The sequence below is a fragment of the Acanthochromis polyacanthus genome, chromosome 11 (assembly GCF_021347895.1).
Source record: "Acanthochromis polyacanthus isolate Apoly-LR-REF ecotype Palm Island chromosome 11, KAUST_Apoly_ChrSc, whole genome shotgun sequence".
NCBI classification, from domain to species: Eukaryota; Metazoa; Chordata; class Actinopteri; family Pomacentridae; genus Acanthochromis; species Acanthochromis polyacanthus.
Genome location: NC_067123.1, coordinates 3,535,911 through 3,555,210, shown reverse-complemented (window position 1 = coordinate 3,555,210; position 19,300 = coordinate 3,535,911). Strand labels below are relative to the sequence as shown.

Sequence of the window (19,300 nt, the reverse complement as noted above, 5' to 3'; positions counted from 1 at the left end):
AAGAGACACTAAATCACGTCAAAAACATGTAAAATCTACACTAAGACATGCCAAAATGAACACAAAAACATCCAAAATCACCATAAAATTTTGCAAAACTACCACAAAAAGACAAAATAGTCACAAAAAGAAACAAAATCACCATTAGGTACCTGTTTTGTAGAAATTTTGGTCCTTTTCTTGTTCATTTTGGTACTTTTTGTGGAAATTTTGGCCTATTTGTAGTGATTTTCCATGTTTTTCCTGGCATATTTGAACATTTCAGGATAGTTTTGGCTCTTTTGGGGGTGATTTTCCAGCATTTTTATCTATTTCAGTTTCAGTTTTAATCAGAACTCAGATGTGTTTTTCCTCCTAAATGTTCTGGTTCTATCTGCTGGACTGATGAAGTTCTGAGGCTCAGAAATGATGGAAAAAGTCCATTAAAAGTGATAAATCTGGACCCACCTCTATGGACTTCAAGGACCTGGAACTCTGGAAATGTTCTCAGAATGAAGGCAGAACTCTGATCATGCAATTTCAGTTGTTGATGGTTTTAAACAGACAGTTTTTTCGTGTTGTTTGTAAAACAAAGAGAAATCATTCAAATGGATTAGAGTCACATAGACACAGTCAAACAGATTCCACTCGACAATCAAACCACCTGTCCATATTTACATTTGGTTCTTATAGTCAAATGAGACAAACACAAAAGTTTATTGAAAACATCTTTATTGGTAATAGCAAAAATACACAATATTCTGTAAATCTGTAGTTGGCGTCAATATGTTTCATTGGAAGAGCAGATTTAATACAATCAAAAAATAGCAAAAAAAAACAACAAACAATGTGAATAAAAATCTCAACCTTTGCAATACCTGCAAAAGTAGATTATATAAATGATATAGTGTTACCTGGTTTTAAAATGAAAAGTGATTGTTCTGCTTTTATTGCTTTTTACTGCCTGCTGGTCGACATTTTAACTGTCACTAATATAAAAAGTTACAGCTTCAATCAACGTTTAAACTAGAAAAAATGTTTCAGAAGTATGCTTACGTATATTATTAGAAAGCAGTATAAAGTTTAAAACAAGCATTCCAAAGTACATGAACTGAACTAATAACTACAACTAATCGTAACTAGTAACTAAAAAGTAACTAAAGTAAAAGTGTTTTAAAATGGATCAAGATGTTCACATGATTGGACAGTTCTCCATCCTGCCTCCAGTCTGAAAGGAAAGTTGGACAAAGTTAAAATTAGTACACACAAGTACTGCAAACAAGTACTTCAAGTTTTTTAAACACAACAGTACTGTACTATAAGTACCTGATAAGTGGAGTATTTAGTACTATAAGTACCTGATAAATGGAGTATTTAGTACTATAAGTACCTGATTTATTTAGTACTATAAGTACCTGATAAATGGAGTATTTAGTACTATAAGTACCTGATTTATTTAGTACTATAAGTACCTGATAAGTGGAGTATTTAGTACTATAAGTACCTGATAAATGGAGTATTTAGAACTATAAGTACCTGATTTATTTAGTACTATAAGTACCTGATAAGTGGAGTATTTAGTACTATAAGTACCTGATAAATGGAGTATTTAGAACTATAAGTACCTGATTTATTTAGTACTATAAGTACCTGATAAGTGGAGTATTTAGTACTATAAGTACCTGATTTATTTAGTACTATAAGTACCTGATAAGTGGAGTATTTAGTACTATAAGTACCTGATAAATGGAGTATTTAGTACTATAAGTACCTGATTTATTTAGTACTATAAGTACCTGATAAGTGGAGTATTTAGTACTATAAGTACCTGATAAATGGAGTATTTAGTACTATAAGTACCTGATTTATTTAGTACTATAAGTACCTGATAAGTGGAGTATTTAGTACTATAAGTACCTGACAAATGGAGTATTTAGAACTATAAGTACCTGATTTATTTAGTACTATAAGTACCTGATAAGTGGAGTATTTAGTACTATAAGTACCTGATAAATGGAGTATTTAGAACTATAAGTACCTGATTTATTTAGTACTATAAGTACCTGATAAGTGGAGTATTTAGTACTATAAGTACCTGATAAATGGAGTATTTAGTACTATAAGTACCTGATTTATTTAGTACTATAAGTACCTGATAAGTGGAGTATTTAGTACTATAAGTACCTGATAAATGGAGTATTTAGTACTATAAGTACCTGATTTATTTAGTACTATAAGTACCTGATAAGTGGAGTATTTAGTACTATAAGTACCTGATAAATGGAGTATTTAGTACTATAAGTACCTGATTTATTTAGTACTATAAGTACCTGATAAGTGGAGTATTTAGTACTATAAGTACCTGATAAGTGATGTATTTAGTACTATAAATACCTGATAAGTGGTGTATTCAGCTAAAATTCTTTGTGTTATTAACCACGCCTGACGTACGTCAGTGGGGTTACTGCATTCACTTCGGTATGTGGCTGGCTGGGTAAGTATGTATGTGTGTGTGTGTGTGTGTGTGTGTGTGTGTGTGTGTGTGTGTGTGTGTGTGTGTGTGTGTGTGTGTGTGTGTGTGTGTGTGTGTGTGTGTGTGTGTGTGTGTGTGTGTCCGGTCAGATATCTCTGCAAGTGCTGAAGTCAGGATAATCAAACTTGGCACTGAAGATCAGTCTCAGGTCCCCTGCTCAGTTGTAGAGTTACAGGTCAGCAGATCAAGTAGGGAGGGAGATACGTAGGATGATCAAAATTGATACGGAGTATCATGCGTGGGCGTGGTTCTGCCCTCTACTGGGGGCTCGTCCAGTTTCTAACTGAGACTAAACTGCAGATCAGACGTCACCAGTAGGGGGTGCTACCCACCTTGCGAGGCGTGCTGGTGCTGAAGACGTAGGAGTGGGGCAGTAAGCCCTCAGAGACGCCTCCACTGCGGAAGGACCTGGAGGCCGACGACACAGAGCAGCTGCTGGATTTATCAGAAGGAAGTCCACAGGATCCACAGACGACGGTCCGGCTCCTCAGGTTGTACTCGCTGTCGCCACAGGTGCTGTGGGCCACCTGCTGAGGCAGAGTTTCACAATAAGAGCATCTAAATAAGAATCACTCAGGCTGAGGTTGGTTGTTGTCTGAAGGCAGACATTTCATCTGCTTTCTGAAGCTCACTGTTTCTGAATGGATGCTAATAGTTGTTTATATTTTACCATCTTTACTTTTATTTTTTAATTGTAAATAATTTTTCAGCTTGTTTTTTAAAGGTAGAAATGCATTTTACTGTTATAATAATTTCTTTGTACATATTTTAACTTTTATTGTTGTTATTATATTTTACTTTACCTGTACTTAATATACTCAGCTAATTAAAATATTTAGGGTTAGACCTTACACTGTAAACAAAATCTTCTCTATTTTTTACTTTTTCATGCATATTTTTTGAAAACCACAACTTTTACAAGAACACTGACTTTTTTGTATTTTTTACTGACTTGTGACATGTGTAGGTTTGGTAATTCCATCAAATCCAAAGCATTTCATCAGGTACTTTATTAATATTTAGACTTTTTTTTCTGTCATTCTGAATCAATTTTGGATCAATTTTGGATAAACCTAGGTAATTTTGGACGGATTTGAGTGATTTCAATGTTTGATAAATTTTGGGTAAGTTTTAATCATTTGGGACTTTTAGAAAAAAGTTTTTAAGATTTATGTCATATTAGACTCATTTTGAGTCATTTTGAGAACGTTGTAGTCATTAATGACACAATTTGATTTTATTTTGGTGATTTTTGGATAGATTTCACCTCATTTCTGACACAATTTAGGCAAATTATATAAAAGTTTTGAAAAATTTTGGACACATCTGAGTCATTTTAGACTTTTTCTGTCATTTTGGATCAATCTTGGATAAATTTTAGTCATTTTTGGACTATTTTGGGGTAATTGTTGACCAAATTTATGTCATTCTGAACACATTTAAAGTCTAGTTTTGAGTATTTGCAGTGATGTGTGCAGCTAGAAGCAGAACAGTCACATAAGGACATGTTATTTTTGAGCCTTCTTTCTTCTATTTGCGCTTTTTGGACTCATGTTGTCGTATGCATTTTGCATTTTGGATAAGTTTAGTCATTTGGGACAGCTTTCACCTCATTTTTGGACAAAATTTAGGGAAATTTTAGTCATCTTTGATTCCTTTTGGCTATTTTTTGATGAGTTTTGTATAATTGTGGGCATTTTTTAGTAGTTTTGTTTACTTGCAACGACGTCCACAGCTGGAAGACGAACAGTGTAAAGAATGGAGGACACCAGCATGATGTGCACGTTTTCCTTTTTGGTAAAAGAAAAACAATCTATCGTCATTGTACTGAAGAATGTTTTGAATTCAGTTTTTAACTCCACGTATATTTAAAATGAACAAACTGCTCAGAACATTGCGTTTAATCTGGTCTTCCTCACCATGTCGTCATCGTCTTCATCAAACTGTGTGCGGGTCACCTTCCTCATCGCCATCTCCTGGAAGACACAGTATCACCGTGATTATTCGTCTCTTTTCTGCCTGTTTAAACTCCACCAACCCGTCCTGAGGGTTTACCTCTCCGCTGGCGCTGATCAGGAGCGTCTGCAGGAAGTCTCCGGTTCCCCAGGAGGACTGAGTCTTCCACAGCAGCTCAGATGGAGGGTTGTGGGTTCCACCAGAGTTAGAGGCCCAGATCTGAACCAGAACGTCCAGGAGACAGTTAAATATCTGAGGATATATAATCATTTAACGTTAAATAAAACCTCTACTGACCGTGACCCTCTGACCGGCCTTCAGGGTGAACTTAGTGGGGAACTTGAAGACGATCGGAGTTCCAGATCCGACCTGACGCTTCACCTGCCAGTTCCCCAGATTCTGGTCCTGCAGGACACAAATCAGGGTTTTAGGATTACTTTTAAAATAATGTTAATTCTCACCCATTTTCCACCTTTTACTGTAAAACAATAATCCATTAAAAATCAGCAAAAGGATCAAAAACAGAGCGGTTACCCTGAGGATTGATTCTTATTTTGTCAGTTCTCTTCATAAAACTGTGCTGAATGTTTTAACTGTCATTTATTTAGACTTTTTTCTGTCATTTTATGCATTTTGGACAAATTTTTGTCATTTTAGACTAATTTTTGGATGGATTTCACCTCATTTTTAAAAAGGTAGTGTCTACGGATACGGGTCCGTATCCATAGCCTGTGGCCTACGGATACGGCACTTTCCATTTGCCAGACAGATACGGACCCGTACGCGAGTCTCGCGAGTCAAGAAGCTGCTAACCACTGCAAACTGTTGAAAGGTAAGCAAAGGTTAAGGTTAGGGTTAGTGTTAGGGTCAGGTTTAGGGTCCGTACCTGACGTACCGATGCTACAGGTCCGTACTGATAGCGTCTACCGGGAGTCACGTGACCAGATCTCGTGTATCTGATTGGCAAATGGAAAGTGCCGTATCCGTAGGCCACAGGCTACGGGTACGGGTCCGTACCTCTAGCAACAACCTTTTAAAAAACCTTTTAGGAATTTTGGATAAATTTTCATTATTTGTGACATTTAGAAAAACATTTTTGACAAGATTTATGTCATTTTAAATTAATTTGGAGTCATTTTAGAATGTTGTAGTCATGAATGGCACAATCTGACTTTATTTTGGACCCATTTCAGTCATTTTAGACTTTTTTTCTGTCATTTTGGATCAATTCTAGATACATGTAAGTCATTTTGGACGGATTTCACCTCATTTCAAACACAATTTAGACAAATTTTAGGAATTTTAGAACAGTTCTAGTCATTTTGGACTATTTTGGGGTAATTGTTGACCAGATTCATGTCATGGTGGACACATTTAGAGTCTAGTTTTGAGTATTTGCAGTGATTTGTACAGCTGGAAGCAGAACAGTCACGTGCTATTTTTGAACCTTCTTTCTTCTATTTCCATATTTTTCGACTAATTTTGAGTCATTCTGGACATTTTTATGCATTTTGGACAAGTTGTAATCATTTTGGATGGATTTCACCTCATTTTTGACACATTTTGGGACTTTTGGGTGAATTTTTTATCATGTGGGACATTTAGAAAATTATTTTTGACAAGATTTACATCATTTTGATTCATTTTGAGTCATTTTGAGGACGTTGTAGTCATTAAGGACACAACTGGACTTTATTTTAGACCCATTTTAGACTTTTTCCTGATATTTTGGATCAATTTTGGATCAATTTAAGTCCTTTAGAATGGATTTCACCTAATTTCAGACACAATTTAGTCAAATTTTAGGAATTTTAGAAAAAAATACATTCATTTTGGACTAATTTTGGATAAACTTAGATCACTTTGGACAGATTTCACTCAATTTTTTTCAGTTTTTGAGGTTTTTTTTTTTTTAGCATTTTCACTATTCTTGTTAACTGACTGCTCTGACTTGTTTGTCTGTGTTGCATGTTTTAAATGTTTGTTAAGAATTTTGCTCTTCAGGCTGCTATAAATAAAGTTCTTCTTATTAGATCATTCATTCTTCTAAACCTGCTGGTGATTCTTCCTCTCACCTCGTCCGACTTGTTGCTGAGCTTCACGTACTTCCCGTCCAGGTCCACTTCGTCCACGGTGACCCGTCCGCTGGCCGAGGCCTGCTGGGTGATCCGGGTCCGGGCCACGGCTCCCCCGGCGAAGCTGGAGGCCTCGCTGTCGGTGTCGTTGGGCCGGCGCCTCTTAGCCGGAGAAGCCTGAGCGCTGGAGTGGACGAGGCGGGAATGAGCCGAGTTAGAGGTCCGACTTCCAGCCGCCCTGGAGGGAGGAGGGCTGGGAGAGAGACGCAGCCTGGAGGACGACAAACGCACAGAACTGGAGTTAGCGTGGACTTTACTGCATTTTACCTGGAATTTAATTAAACAAAATTGGAAATCTGTAAAATATCAGTTTAAAATCTTTATATTTTTTTGAGCAAAAATCTGTAAAAATACATAATATTTTTTCTGATTTAAATGCAGTTAATAAGTGAAAAATAAAATAGAATAAATATTTTTCATATTTATATTATATGTAATTAATTTGTAAAATGTAGTTCAATATTTACACTTTTTAAATTTATTGTGCACATATTTTTTAGAACAGCAAATATCTAACCCTAACCCTAAAAACATACACATTTTTGATGTGATCCTTATTTACAGTTTTGCTCTATTTTTCTATGATTTTACAAGATTTAGCTGTAATTCAATAAAACACTGGAAATCTGAAAAATATCAGTTAAAAAATTATATTTTATATATAATTCTATTATATTTTTTGTGTAATCATTTTGTAAATTACAGCAAATATCTAAAAGAAATCTAAGACTTTCTGGTGAGTTAAATACAATAATTAATAGTTTAACTTTACAGTCGAATGCTGTAAAAAAATAAACTATTTATTATAACATACACATTTTGATGTGAATTTTATTTATAACTAAGCAAACAGGTCAAACTTGTAAAATGACAGTAAATTGTTTTATAGAATATTAATAATTTGCTGTTTTACGTTTAGTTACTTTAGAATAACTCAGTTTTATTGGATTTATAGCTGATAAAGTTGCCAGTTTTTTATAGATATCTGCTGTAAATTTGAATTTTTCACACGTTTATATTATTACAATATTCCATCTTTTTTTTTTTGCATTCTTGCTGCCACAGTTTCACAGTTCCTTTACAGATTTACCTTTTTTTTTTTTAAATAGGAGAGTCTTGAAGCACTCTGGATATTTATGGATGTCTAATAAAACATTTATTTCTTGCTGATTTAAATACAATAAAAAATAACTTTATGGTCAAATGTACTATTTAAAGTAGACTTTTTTTCTTTTATGTGGACATTATCTACAGTTCTACTTGTTTTCCAGTCATTTTCCCTCCAACTATCACGTGTAATTTCCCCTGTAAACAGACAGTAAACGGCTTTAGAAGGTTGTTTATTGTTTTTGTTTACCTCTGCTCCTCTCCCTCCAGCAGTTTGCGGTAGGCGCAGATCTCCATGTCCAGAGCCAGCTTCACGTCCAGCAGCTCCTGATACTCGTCCAGCTGCTGCTGCATCTGCTGACGGATTTCTGCCATCTCTCTGTCTTTATCCGACAGCAGGCGGCGGGTCGAGTCCCGTTCCCGAGACAGAGCGTCCTCCAGGTCTCGGATCTTTGCCTCGCGGGCCGACAGCTGGAAGAAGAACCACGTAGAAAATATATATTTATATTATATGATATATAGAGACAGAGGAGAGCAGAACGAGGTCAGAATGCTGAAAAACCACAGAGTTAAAAGCTGAAAATTGCAATAAAATGTGAAAAATCAACGTTGATTTCTGTAAAATGAGAAGAAACCTGCAGCTTTTTAACACCAAAGGACCTGAATCAACTTTAAATCCTAAATAAATGATGGAAATGTAAAACACAGGGATGGGACTTTGTGGAGAGTAAAAGTTCATGTATGACGTGGTGCTTTCCAGGAACCTGTTTCTGCAGCTGGCTGAGCTGAGCTGATGTTGATTCCAGACGGATTCTAGTTTGTTGCAGCTCCTCATGAGCAGCTCCGACCAGATGGCTGCTACGATCCGCAGACTGACGAGCACTTTCCAGCTAGAGGAGGGAAACAGCAGCAAAAATACAACACAATATAATATAATATAATATAATATAATATAATATAATATAATATAATAATATAATACAACTAATATAATATAATAATATAATATAATGCATATAATGTAATATAATAAAATATAATAAATATAAAATAATATAATACAACTAATATAATCTAACAAATCTAACATAATTTATTTTATTTATTACTTTCAAATTACTAAAATTCAGAAGCAAATATTACAGTTTTTACTTCACTATTAAACTAACCAAATCAATTAAAAGTTATATAATTTTTAATTTATCGTATAAATTAAAATAGAACTTTTAATTGACTTAGCAGATTTAGCTTAATAATATAATTTATTCTATTATATTTATTATATTATATTATGTATTTTACTCCAACACATTTACTTAGAAACTAATTTGCAGGTTTAGTTCATGAACTTACAAAATAAAAAACACCATGAAAATCTTAAATTAATGTTATAAAGACAAAACTTGCAGAGAGGAAATTCACAAGTTACCAACACGTACTTTCAGAATATTTTAATGCACTTTTTTTGTGCTTTAACTTAAGAAATGCAAAACTTTTGCTGGCAGAAAAATATAATTATTATCATATTGTTTACACTATAGAGAAATATTCATATTGTTCTATTATTAATATCACAGAGGAATATTCTAGGCTCCTGGTCCTGATGTTTTAAACGTCTTCATAGAACAGCAGCTTTTATTGTGAAGGTCTACCTTGGTGTTGTAGGTCTTCTCGATCTCGTCCTTGTACATCTTGATCTGCAGGTCATGCTGGTTCCTCATCTCCACCAGAGCTTCGGCCAGTTTGCTCTCAAACTCCTGCTGGTGTCCGTTATCCAGCTCCACCATGCGGGACTCGTGGCGCCGCTTGGTCTCCCTCAGCTCCTGCAGAACCATCCACCACCAGTTAATAACCCCAAAGATTCTGCTTTAAATGAAGATCTGAGCTCCTTTGAGCGGGACGCACCTCAGAGTGGAGGTTCTTCTGGAAGTCCAGCTCCTCCTTCAGAGTCTGAATCCGGTTCTCTCCGTCCACTCTCCTCAGCATCTCGTCCTGGAGCTGCTTCCTGGCATCGCCCAGACTGGAGTCCAGCTGAGAGGAGAAGAACAGAAGAGCAGAACCATCATAAACATCCACAGAAACCAGCAGAACCATGAAATAAATACAGAGGAGCAGCAAAACCTGTCCGCTAATTACAACATCCGAGCTGAAGAGAAGCTAAGAAGCTCCAAAGATTTCAGCATTTCTGGTCAAACTCACTGCTGTTCACTTGTTGTCACGGTTACAGTGATGCCGTGCCGCTATCTGGCAATGATACAGAAATCTTTAATAAATCCATGGATGCAGACTATAAGCTGCATCACTGCCAGAATCTAATCACTTGGTCCTTGTTTCATTTCTGAGCTTCACTGAAAATTTCATCCAAATCCGTTGGTCTGTTTTTCAGTAATGTTGCTGACAGACAGACAGACAGACAAACCAACACCGATCATCACATAAGTCCAACGATGCTTCACCTCCTTGGCGGAATAAAAACTTTACAAAAATGTTTGTTACATTTTTATTTATCTGCATTTTTCATCTGTCTGCTACACTTTCAATGTCTTGAAAAGTGGTCTGTTATGGGATGGCATCACCGTTAGTCGGTACCAGGACTGTCGTAGCTAACGTTAGCTCTGCTGCTAACAGCAACACGTTTTACATTGAAGTGATCAGAAAACAACCAGGTTTTAATCCAAGCAGCCATCAGGAAGATTTTTAAAAGAAAACTTTCCTTGCGTTGGACGGTTCTTAACCTGATTTTAGTCGTTTCATCTCCTTAGTTGTTTTCTTTGCTTGATGCAGGCCAATCATTTGACCCTTCTGAGACACATTAACATCCTTTCCATGACCACAGGATTTGTCTTCAAACATGGAAGCTCCTCACTGCATCAGCTAGGGTTAAAGAAGTTGTCATCACTGCTGTAATTATCCAATGGAAGGATCTCACCTGTTTGCTTCGGTAAATCCAGGTGACGACTTTTTTTTTTAGCACGCAGTGTATAGCTACACTACCATTCAAAAGTTTGGCGTCACTTAGAAATGTCCTTATTTTTGAAAGAAAAGCACTTTTTTTTCAATGAAGATCACATTAAATGAATGATAAATCCAGTGTAGACATTGTTAATGTGGTAAATGACTATTCTAGCTGGAAATGTTCAATGGAATATCTCCATAGGGGTACAGAGGAACATTTCCAGCAACCATCACTCCTGTGTTCTAATGCTACATTGTGTTAGCTAATGGTGTTGAAAGGCTCATTGATGATTAGAAAACCCTTGTGCAGTTTTGTTAGCACATGAATAAAAGTGGGAGTTTTCAAGGAAAACATGGAATTTTCTGGATGACCCCAAACTTTTGACCGCTCTTGTATAAATATATTATATATGTTGGTCCCAGATGTGGGTTTGTGTTTCTACCTTCGCCACCTGAGCCTTCAGGTCTCGGTTCTCCACCTCCAGACTTCTCTTCTCTCCCAGAGCTGTGGTCAGAGAAGCATCTTTGGAGTTCAGAAGAGCTTCCAGGTCTTTGAGTCTCTGCAGAGCCGCTGTAAGCTCTGACTCCTTCTTGGTGTTCCTGGAAAAAAAACACGAAACAAGGTTTGAATTTCAAAATGCATCGTCCTTATCCTGATTTTCAAAATTCAACATCTGTCTAAATGTAAATAAACATAACTCTTATTACAGATTGTAGGGTTTTAAACATGTAAATAGACTTAAAAAGTATACTGAAAAAAGCCATTTTTACTCTTTTTGTTTGTTTTGTTCTTATATTAAGTAAGCTAAAGGATATGTAATATTTACCAGCCTTTCAATAATGTTCCTAAATAATAAAATATAACTTGCTTAGGTGATTTTGTGATATATATGTTATTAAATTGTCCCAGTTATGGATAATAAAGATTAAAGACACTCTGCTCTGTGAGTTATGTCTGAAATTCACAGTTTATTTTGTTTGAAGAAAATGTTGTAATTTACAAGCAACAAGACATGATTTTGTTGGAAAATATTAGACAGTAAAGCTGAATTATACAGAAATGAATTGTTTAAGTAAATTAAAGTACAATAACTTCACATTTTCAAGTAGAAAGCAGCTTAATAACAGTAATTTTACAGTAAATTCCTCCACAGTGGGACAGTCCGGGGGTCTGTTTGTGGACAGAGATTTATTTTCTAACTTTCTAGTTTCCATAGTTTCCTTGACGTAATTTAATGAAACACATCTGAGTTATTTCTGGACAGAAAAGAACCGGGGAAAGACCTCGGTGGATCTGACTCACGGATCTCTGACTCACGGATCTCTGCAGCCACAAAGCCACAGGCGTTTATGTTTGGCCCGGCTGCTGCCATGGCGACGGCGTGGCTTTGCCAAACAAACCGAGGCCTCAATATTTATGGAAAAATAATGGAGGAGTCCTGCAAACACTGCCACGTATTGTGTGTAAAGATCGGTATGGTGAGGGAGGAAAGAGTTAGTCATGGAGGAGGGAGGCTGCAGGGAGGGGCAGCTAGCAGCTAACAGCAGCCAGACGCTAACAGCAGCCAGATGCTAACAGCAGATGAATGGGAACAGCAACTCAATGCTGACAGCAGCTCAATGCTAACTCAAACCAGCATCAGCTAATAACAGATGATGAGCTGCCACTTCTGTTTCTGTTTCAAAAGAGCATTTTCTCTCTAAAACAACTCATTTTGTAGTTTCAAAAATATTACTCCGAGTATAATAAACACGCGAAAACAAAAATTTGCAAATGAAAATGCTCAACAAATATTCCACTGCTAACAGCTTCTCAATGCTAACAACAGCTCAATGCTAACAGCAGTTTGATGCTAGCAGAAGCTCAGTACTAGCAGCAGCTCAACGCTTGCAACAGCTCAACATTAGCAGCAACTCAGTGCTAACAGCAGCTCAATGCTAACAGCAGCTCAACGGTAGCAGCAGCTCCATGCTAATTGCAGCTCAATCCTAACAACAGCTCAATACTAGCAGCAGCTCAATCCTAACAGCAACTCATTGCTAACAGCAGCTCAATAATAACAGCATCTTAATGCTAACAGCACCTCAATACTAACAGCAGCTCCATAATAACAGCATCTTAATGCTAACAGCAGCTCAATGCTAACTCAAACCAGCATCATCTAATAACAGATGATGAGCTGCTGCTGCTGAATGTGTTTCAAAAGAGCATTTTCTCTCTAAAACAACTAATTTTGTAGTTTCAAAAATCTTACTCTGAGTACAATAAACGCGAAAACAAAAGTAAGTTCATCAAAAAGACAAGGTGGCACATTTGCAAATGAAAATGCTCAACAAATATTCCACTGCTAACAGCTTCTCAATGCTAACAACAGCTCAATGCTAACAGCAGTTTGATGCTAGCAGCAGCTCAACGCTAGCAACAGCTCAACATTAGCACCAGCTCAATGCTAACAGTAGCTCAATGCTAGCAACAGCTCAATGCTAGCTGCAGCTCAAGGTTAACAGCAGCTCAATGCTAACAGCAGCTTGATGCTAACAACAGCTCGATGCTAACAGCAGCTCGATGCTAACAGCAGCTCAATGCTAACAGCAGCTCAGTGCTAACAACAGCTCAATGCTAACAACAGCTCAATGCTAGCAGCAGCTCGATGTTAACAACAGCTCAATGCTAACAGTAGCTCAATGCTGATGGCAGGTCAATGCTAACAGAAGCTCAATGCTGATGGCAGGTCAATGCTAACAGAAGCTCAATGCTAACAGAAGCTCAATGCTATCAACAGCTCAATGCTAACAGAAAGTCAATGCTAACAGTAGCTCAATGCTGATGGCAGGTCAATGCTAACAGCAGCTTAATGCTAAAAGCAGCTCAATGCTAACAGCAGCTCAATGCTAACAACAGCTCAATGCTAACAGTAGCTCAATGCTGATGGCAGGTCAATGCTAACAGAAGCTCAATGCTAACAGAAGCTCAATGCTATCAACAGCTCAATGCTAACAGAAAGTCAATGCTAGCAGAAGCTCAATGCTAACAGAAGCTCAATGCTAACAGCAGCTCACACCAGCATCACTGCTGTTTAAAATCCTACTGATGGTTCACAAATGGGGATTTCTGAAGCCTCGAGGCTCCAGCGTCTCATGATCATCAGAAAACCAAAATATCTGCTTCACTGTTTCACTGGTTTCTTGTATTTTTCACCAAATGTAGCCGACAGTCCACGTTTAGTAAAATAAATTAGTCTGTTTTATAGTATGTGACAGAAATCTGTTCATTTTCCTGCTATTTCTGGCCATTTTATAAACAGAAGTACATGCTACACTTGAGTGAAAGTTCTTTAAAACTCAACTATGCAGAGGTTTCTCCGGCTCAGAGTGACTCTTTGGGAGCGGCAGTAAAATCTTTGTGCATGTAGTAAAAGTAATGAGTCTGTTTGACCTTATTTGACCACAATCTGTGTGTTTTCCTGCAGTTACACTCGACTTAAAGAACTTTAAAGCTCAGTTATGCAGAGTTTTCTTCAACCTTGGAGGGAAATTTTGGGAACTGACCTCTGTCCAATGAATCTGTTTTACAGCACAGGGGTTCCTTGGTTTACAACGTCCTCAGCCTACAGCGCTTCGTCGTTACGTCGGAACTAGTTCAGAGAGGATGAATACGTCGTCACACGGCGCTATCAGACGGCTTTGTTTCCATTCTCCGGTTGTACTCCACCTTGGATTGTGCTACATTCACGAACTTTTAGCATTTCATTATGGCTCCCAAGCATAAGTCAGACTCTTCTGAAGGATTTCCGACTTACGGTGAAAATGGACTTATGTCGGACAGTAGGCACGGAACTCAGACATAAGTCAAGGACCCCCTGTATTTGACAGATTTCTGTGTACTTTCCTGAAAATGCCTGAGCATTTGGTTGACAAAAGTAAATGTCAGTAAATCAGTAAATGAACTTTAGAGCCCATTTTAAAGCCCATCTATGCAGGATTTTTCTGGGACTTTAGGGGGTGAGGACATTAAACGGTAACGTCCCTCCACAGATAACTGGTCTGGTTTACATTATTTAATCATTTTCCTGCTATTTTTGATCTTTTAAGAAACATAAACGTCCATAAAACTTGTGTGAATGAACACAGAATTAAAAAAACGGGCTGACTCTCAGTCCTTATGATTATGTTGCCGTGGTTTTCCTTCTGCAATAGGAAACTTCAGGAAAAGCTCTGCTCCGGTTTAAATCTGACTGGACAGCAGCCACTGCAGCTACAGCTGATAATTATGGGATGTCAGTAAATGAGTCATAAAGTCTGGAAAGAAATCTAAAGTTTGCCAACATGAACTTCAAGTCAACGCCTCCTGAGCGGATTAAACTGAGTAAAGGTGCTTTTTAGTGCAACTTTTCACTGAACTGGAGGACATTTTACATCCAATAATCCCTGTATAAACCCTAAAACATCAGTAGTGTGTAAATGTTCTTGTCCTGAGACCAAATCTAACAGAAATCAACAAGTCTGGAGATCCCCTAAAATGCCCTTTTTCACTTGTCCACCCCACTGATGACCAAACTGAATTAGAATCTAATTTAAATCTCCTTTTTTGGTTTTATTTATTCATTCATGTCTCTGTAATTGTGGGGAAAAAAATTCTGATCAACATCATATTTTAAATAGTAATTATTATTCATGGAACATGTCCCACAACATGTTAGCATGACCTGTTGATGTCGTTTTTGTCATTTTATTTCTCATTTTTTTCATTTTGTGTCTTGATTTTGTCATTTTATGTTTCACTTCTGTTGTTTTGTGTCTCGTTTTTGTAATTTTGTGTCTCGTTTTTGTCGTTTCATGTCTCACTTCTGTCATTTTGTGTTTCGTTGTTGTAATTTTGTTTCATTTCTATTGTTTTATGTCTTGTTTTTGCTAGCATGGATTAGCAACCCTGTTACTGTGATTAGAGTAAGCAAACGCCACAGAAAACATGGAATAAAAATGGTACCATTGATGTGAAAGTTGAGCCAATCAATACCTATTATTGATCAATATGGAGAAGAAAACTGGAAAAGAGAAGGTTGAATTTTCAAACGTTTTGAAGCCCAAATGTCCTCCAGTTTAGGAAATGACCCATATATTTTATCTTTAAAGTCCCAAACTTCCACTAAAATGGTGCAGAAAATGAGCAGGGCCGCATCTAAGACACTGAGGGCCTCTTTAGTCCCCCTCACCCCCTGACCTCTGGGATTTACTCCAGTTTTCCTGCACACAGTGAAGCTGCAGTCAGATCCAGCTGTGGACCCACCCAGCTGTGGACCCACCTGGCCTTCAGCTCCTTGTGGTCCTCCCGGAGCTTCCCCAGCTCCAGCTGCAGCCTGGCTCTCTCCTTGGCCACCGAGTCCAGCGTCTGCCGGGCGTCGGCCAGCTCCGTCTCGTAGGCGGCCTTCAGCCCCGTCAGCTCGCGGCTCACCTCGGTCTCGGACTCGGTGATCCGGAGGCGCAGGCCGGCGTTCTCGGCCTCCAGGGAGCGCACTTTGTCGATGTAGACGGCCAGCCGGTCGTTCAGGTTGCACAGATCCTCCTTCTCCTGCAGACGGGTGATGCGGTTGGGAGACAGAGGCGTGCCGGCACCTCGGGGAGTGTTTTTGGGCGTCGCCATTTCACCTTTAATGCCTGTAATGTGGGAACAGACACGACTGATGGTGAAATGTGGACGAGTTTATCTGCACAAAGAGAGAACTAACGCATTAATGAGGATTTACAGACACAACAAACCACACACAGCTCACTGAATAGTTCAAAGGTTTTAGTTGTTGTTAAAGTAGATCCAAAAATACATCAAATCTGTAAAGAACATTTAGCTTCAGAGAAAAGTGTCTGTTTCATTAAAGCGTTCTTTCTCGAAAATGATTCATTCTGTGGTTTCTAAAAACTTATTTTGAGTGAAATAAACACACAAAAACACAAAGTTAGTTCATCAAAAAGCCTGAAATACAGAACAAAAACATCCAACCTTTCAGTTTTATCAGTATTTTAAAGATTTTTGAAAAAATCCCAGAAATAAGAATGAGAAAGACGCTGAATCTATCATTAAACGCTCATATTTAGCTTTAGAAAAAGAGCAACAACTGCAAGTTTAGAGCTAAAAATAAAACCTAAGAATCTGTTCAGAGGGAAACATCGTGTACAAGAAACATTAAAAGAACTGATTAACAAGCCATAGACATGGAGAAACTTTATAAGAGCAACTTTAACTCATATAGAGCAACTTTAGTATAGAGCAACTTTAAATAATATAGAGCAACTTCAACTCTTTTAGAGCAACTTTAACAAAAATAGAGCAACTTTAACTAATATAGAGCAACTTGAAATAATATAGAGCAACTTCAACTCTTTTAGAGCAACTTTAACAAAAATAGAGCAACTTTAACTAATATAGAGCAACTTCAAATCATTTTAGAGCAACTTTAATTCATTTTAGAGCAACTTTAATATAGAGCAACTTTAAATAATGTAGAGCAACTTTATCTCCTTCTGTGCAACTTTAATTGATGCTTGAGTAAATTACCGACTTTTTTGAGTGAACTGCATTAAACAGACATAAAATCAGAGGATCATTAATAAAAGCTCATGCAAAGACAGATATTCTACAGAATAAATGCGTCCTTGCTTGATGTTTTCAGATAAATCCAGGTAACAAAGATGAAAAAAGATGCAACATCCGTCCATAAAAGAAAAGCTTTGTGAGTTCAGAGTCAGAACATAATTATGAACTGCTTAAAAGATTTAAAACTACTTTAAATCAAATCGTTTCCTCTTTAGAGTGCACTGAAGTCACAAAAAGACGAAGAGGAATTAATGAGCAGCTCTGGGTGTGGCTCCGACTCCACCCTGAAGTCAAACTAACATCTCTGCTCTAAAGATGCCAACGACTGGAGTCACGTTTACCTTTTTAAAGCCGCTGAGACGAGGGGGAAGCTGTGCTGCTGGAGGTTGGTGGAGTTTCTAGATGTTTTCTTCAGACTCTGGAGCTTCTCTAAGCCTCGGTCCTGCTGCTGGAGATTTTTAGAGTTTCTAGATGTTTTCTTCAGACTCTGGAGCTTCTCTAAGTGCTGCTGCTCTCACTGCTGCTGGAAGTGCCCATGTAGGAAAGAATGAGGAGGGAGGAGGACAGAGGTTTGGCAGCCGGTAGGTGGTTTGTTCCTCTCATCCTCCGAATCAATGAGTCACCAGACGCCATGTGAGCATCGTTTCCAGAGAGTCTATTGGCTGACGGCTGCTTTCTGTCATTTACTGTATTCCACTCCGACTTTTCCTGCTTGTGCACAAACTTACACTGATTCTAGTTATATAAGAGCTTCTCACAGTTAACCGCCTGCTTCTGATGTAAGTTAAACAAACAACCAGCAGAACCACAGCACTGGTTTCACTGGTTTTCTCCTCTAAACTGAGCTGGTGTGAGGCTGCAGCTGGTTTCAGGGAGAAGAAACAACAGATGAAGTGTTTATAAAGTGTTTGGTTTAACTATGACTCATCATTTTTACTGCGAACAACAAATAAATAAACAATGCACTGTGGAAAATGTGGAATGGAGTATGGAAAATGTAAAATAAAACAATAAAAAATAAAATTGACGTGTGTGTGTTTGTGTTTAAAAAATGTCTGAAAGATGTTTTAAATTTTTTTTAAAAAAAGTTAAAACACTTTGTGTGCAAAACTAAAACTAAAAAATCGAAAGTATACATATTGTTTAAAAAACACTAAATTAAAAAAGAATATATAATATATAAAAATAAACAAATACATTTTGTGGATATACTGTATAAAAACATAAAATACACAAAAAATGTCATAAAAATAATTCAGGCTAAAACAACAACAGCACAATTAAAAAACTTGTAATGAGAAATAATATCGTCTATAAAAATTGCAGTGCAAAAAGCATGTGTGTGTGCAAAAATACAAATAGAAAATCTACAGTATAATAAATCTATTTTTTTAAAGTACTGAAAAATAGCTATAGTCTGTAAAATTATTTTTTAAAAATGCAATTCACAAAAACAATTCATAAAAATCTGCAGTGCATGATATTCAGAAAAATGCATGTAAGGAAAAAAACACAGTCTGCAAAACTGGAAAATAAATAAAAGTAATGTACAAAAAATATGGTGCAAAAAATGTAATAAAAATCTATAATATACATATTGTTTAAAACACAACATAAAAAGAACAGATAATATTTAAAAATAAATAAATACATAAAATGCAAAAAAAATGTAATAAAAATAATTCAGTGAAAAAAACAACAGTGTACAATTTAAAAAAACTTGTAATGAAAAATTATACAGTCTATAAAAATTGCAGTGCAAAACGTGTGTGTTTAAAAATAATGTGCACAAAAATACAAATAAAAAATCTACACTATGCAAAAATTAGAAAAAAAATATAGTCTGCAAAAATGTTTTTATAAAATGCAATTGACAAAAACAATTAATAAAAATCTGTGGTGCATGACATGCAGAAAAATGCATGTGAGGAAAAAATATAAAACTGGAAAATAAATACATAAATAAATTAAAAATAATGTACAAAAATATGGTGCAAATTTTTCAAAATAAAAATCTATAGTTTAAATATTGTTCAAAAATGCAAT

General features: G+C 36.7%; 1 protein-coding gene across 50 annotated transcripts; it reads right to left on the bottom strand.

Annotated features, from left to right (window-relative positions):
• Positions 1 to 694: 694 nt before the first annotated feature.
• Positions 695 to 19,300, bottom strand: LOC110968651 (lamin-A-like). 50 transcript variants are annotated; one of them, XM_051955345.1, is made up of 18 exons: positions 17,596 to 19,300; positions 15,969 to 16,320; positions 11,109 to 11,265; positions 9,616 to 9,741; positions 9,363 to 9,533; positions 8,475 to 8,600; positions 7,961 to 8,181; positions 6,544 to 6,814; positions 4,766 to 4,873; positions 4,568 to 4,687; positions 4,432 to 4,488; positions 2,018 to 3,042; positions 1,929 to 1,985; positions 1,865 to 1,896; positions 1,776 to 1,807; positions 1,605 to 1,718; positions 1,516 to 1,572; positions 695 to 1,483 (listed from the first exon to the last, which is right to left on the bottom strand). In XM_051955345.1, exons 2-12 carry the CDS (start codon positions 16,304 to 16,306, stop codon positions 2,821 to 2,823), a joined length of 1,917 nt encoding a protein of 638 aa, XP_051811305.1. In that variant the 5' UTR covers positions 16,307 to 16,320; positions 17,596 to 19,300; the 3' UTR covers positions 695 to 1,483; positions 1,516 to 1,572; positions 1,605 to 1,718; positions 1,776 to 1,807; positions 1,865 to 1,896; positions 1,929 to 1,985; positions 2,018 to 2,820. The 50 variants fall into 50 exon arrangements, with proteins under 50 accessions (XP_051811305.1, XP_051811306.1, XP_051811307.1 ...); XM_051955346.1 differs by lacking the exon at positions 1,865 to 1,896; XM_051955347.1 differs by lacking the exon at positions 1,865 to 1,896 and having other exon boundaries at positions 1,954 to 1,985.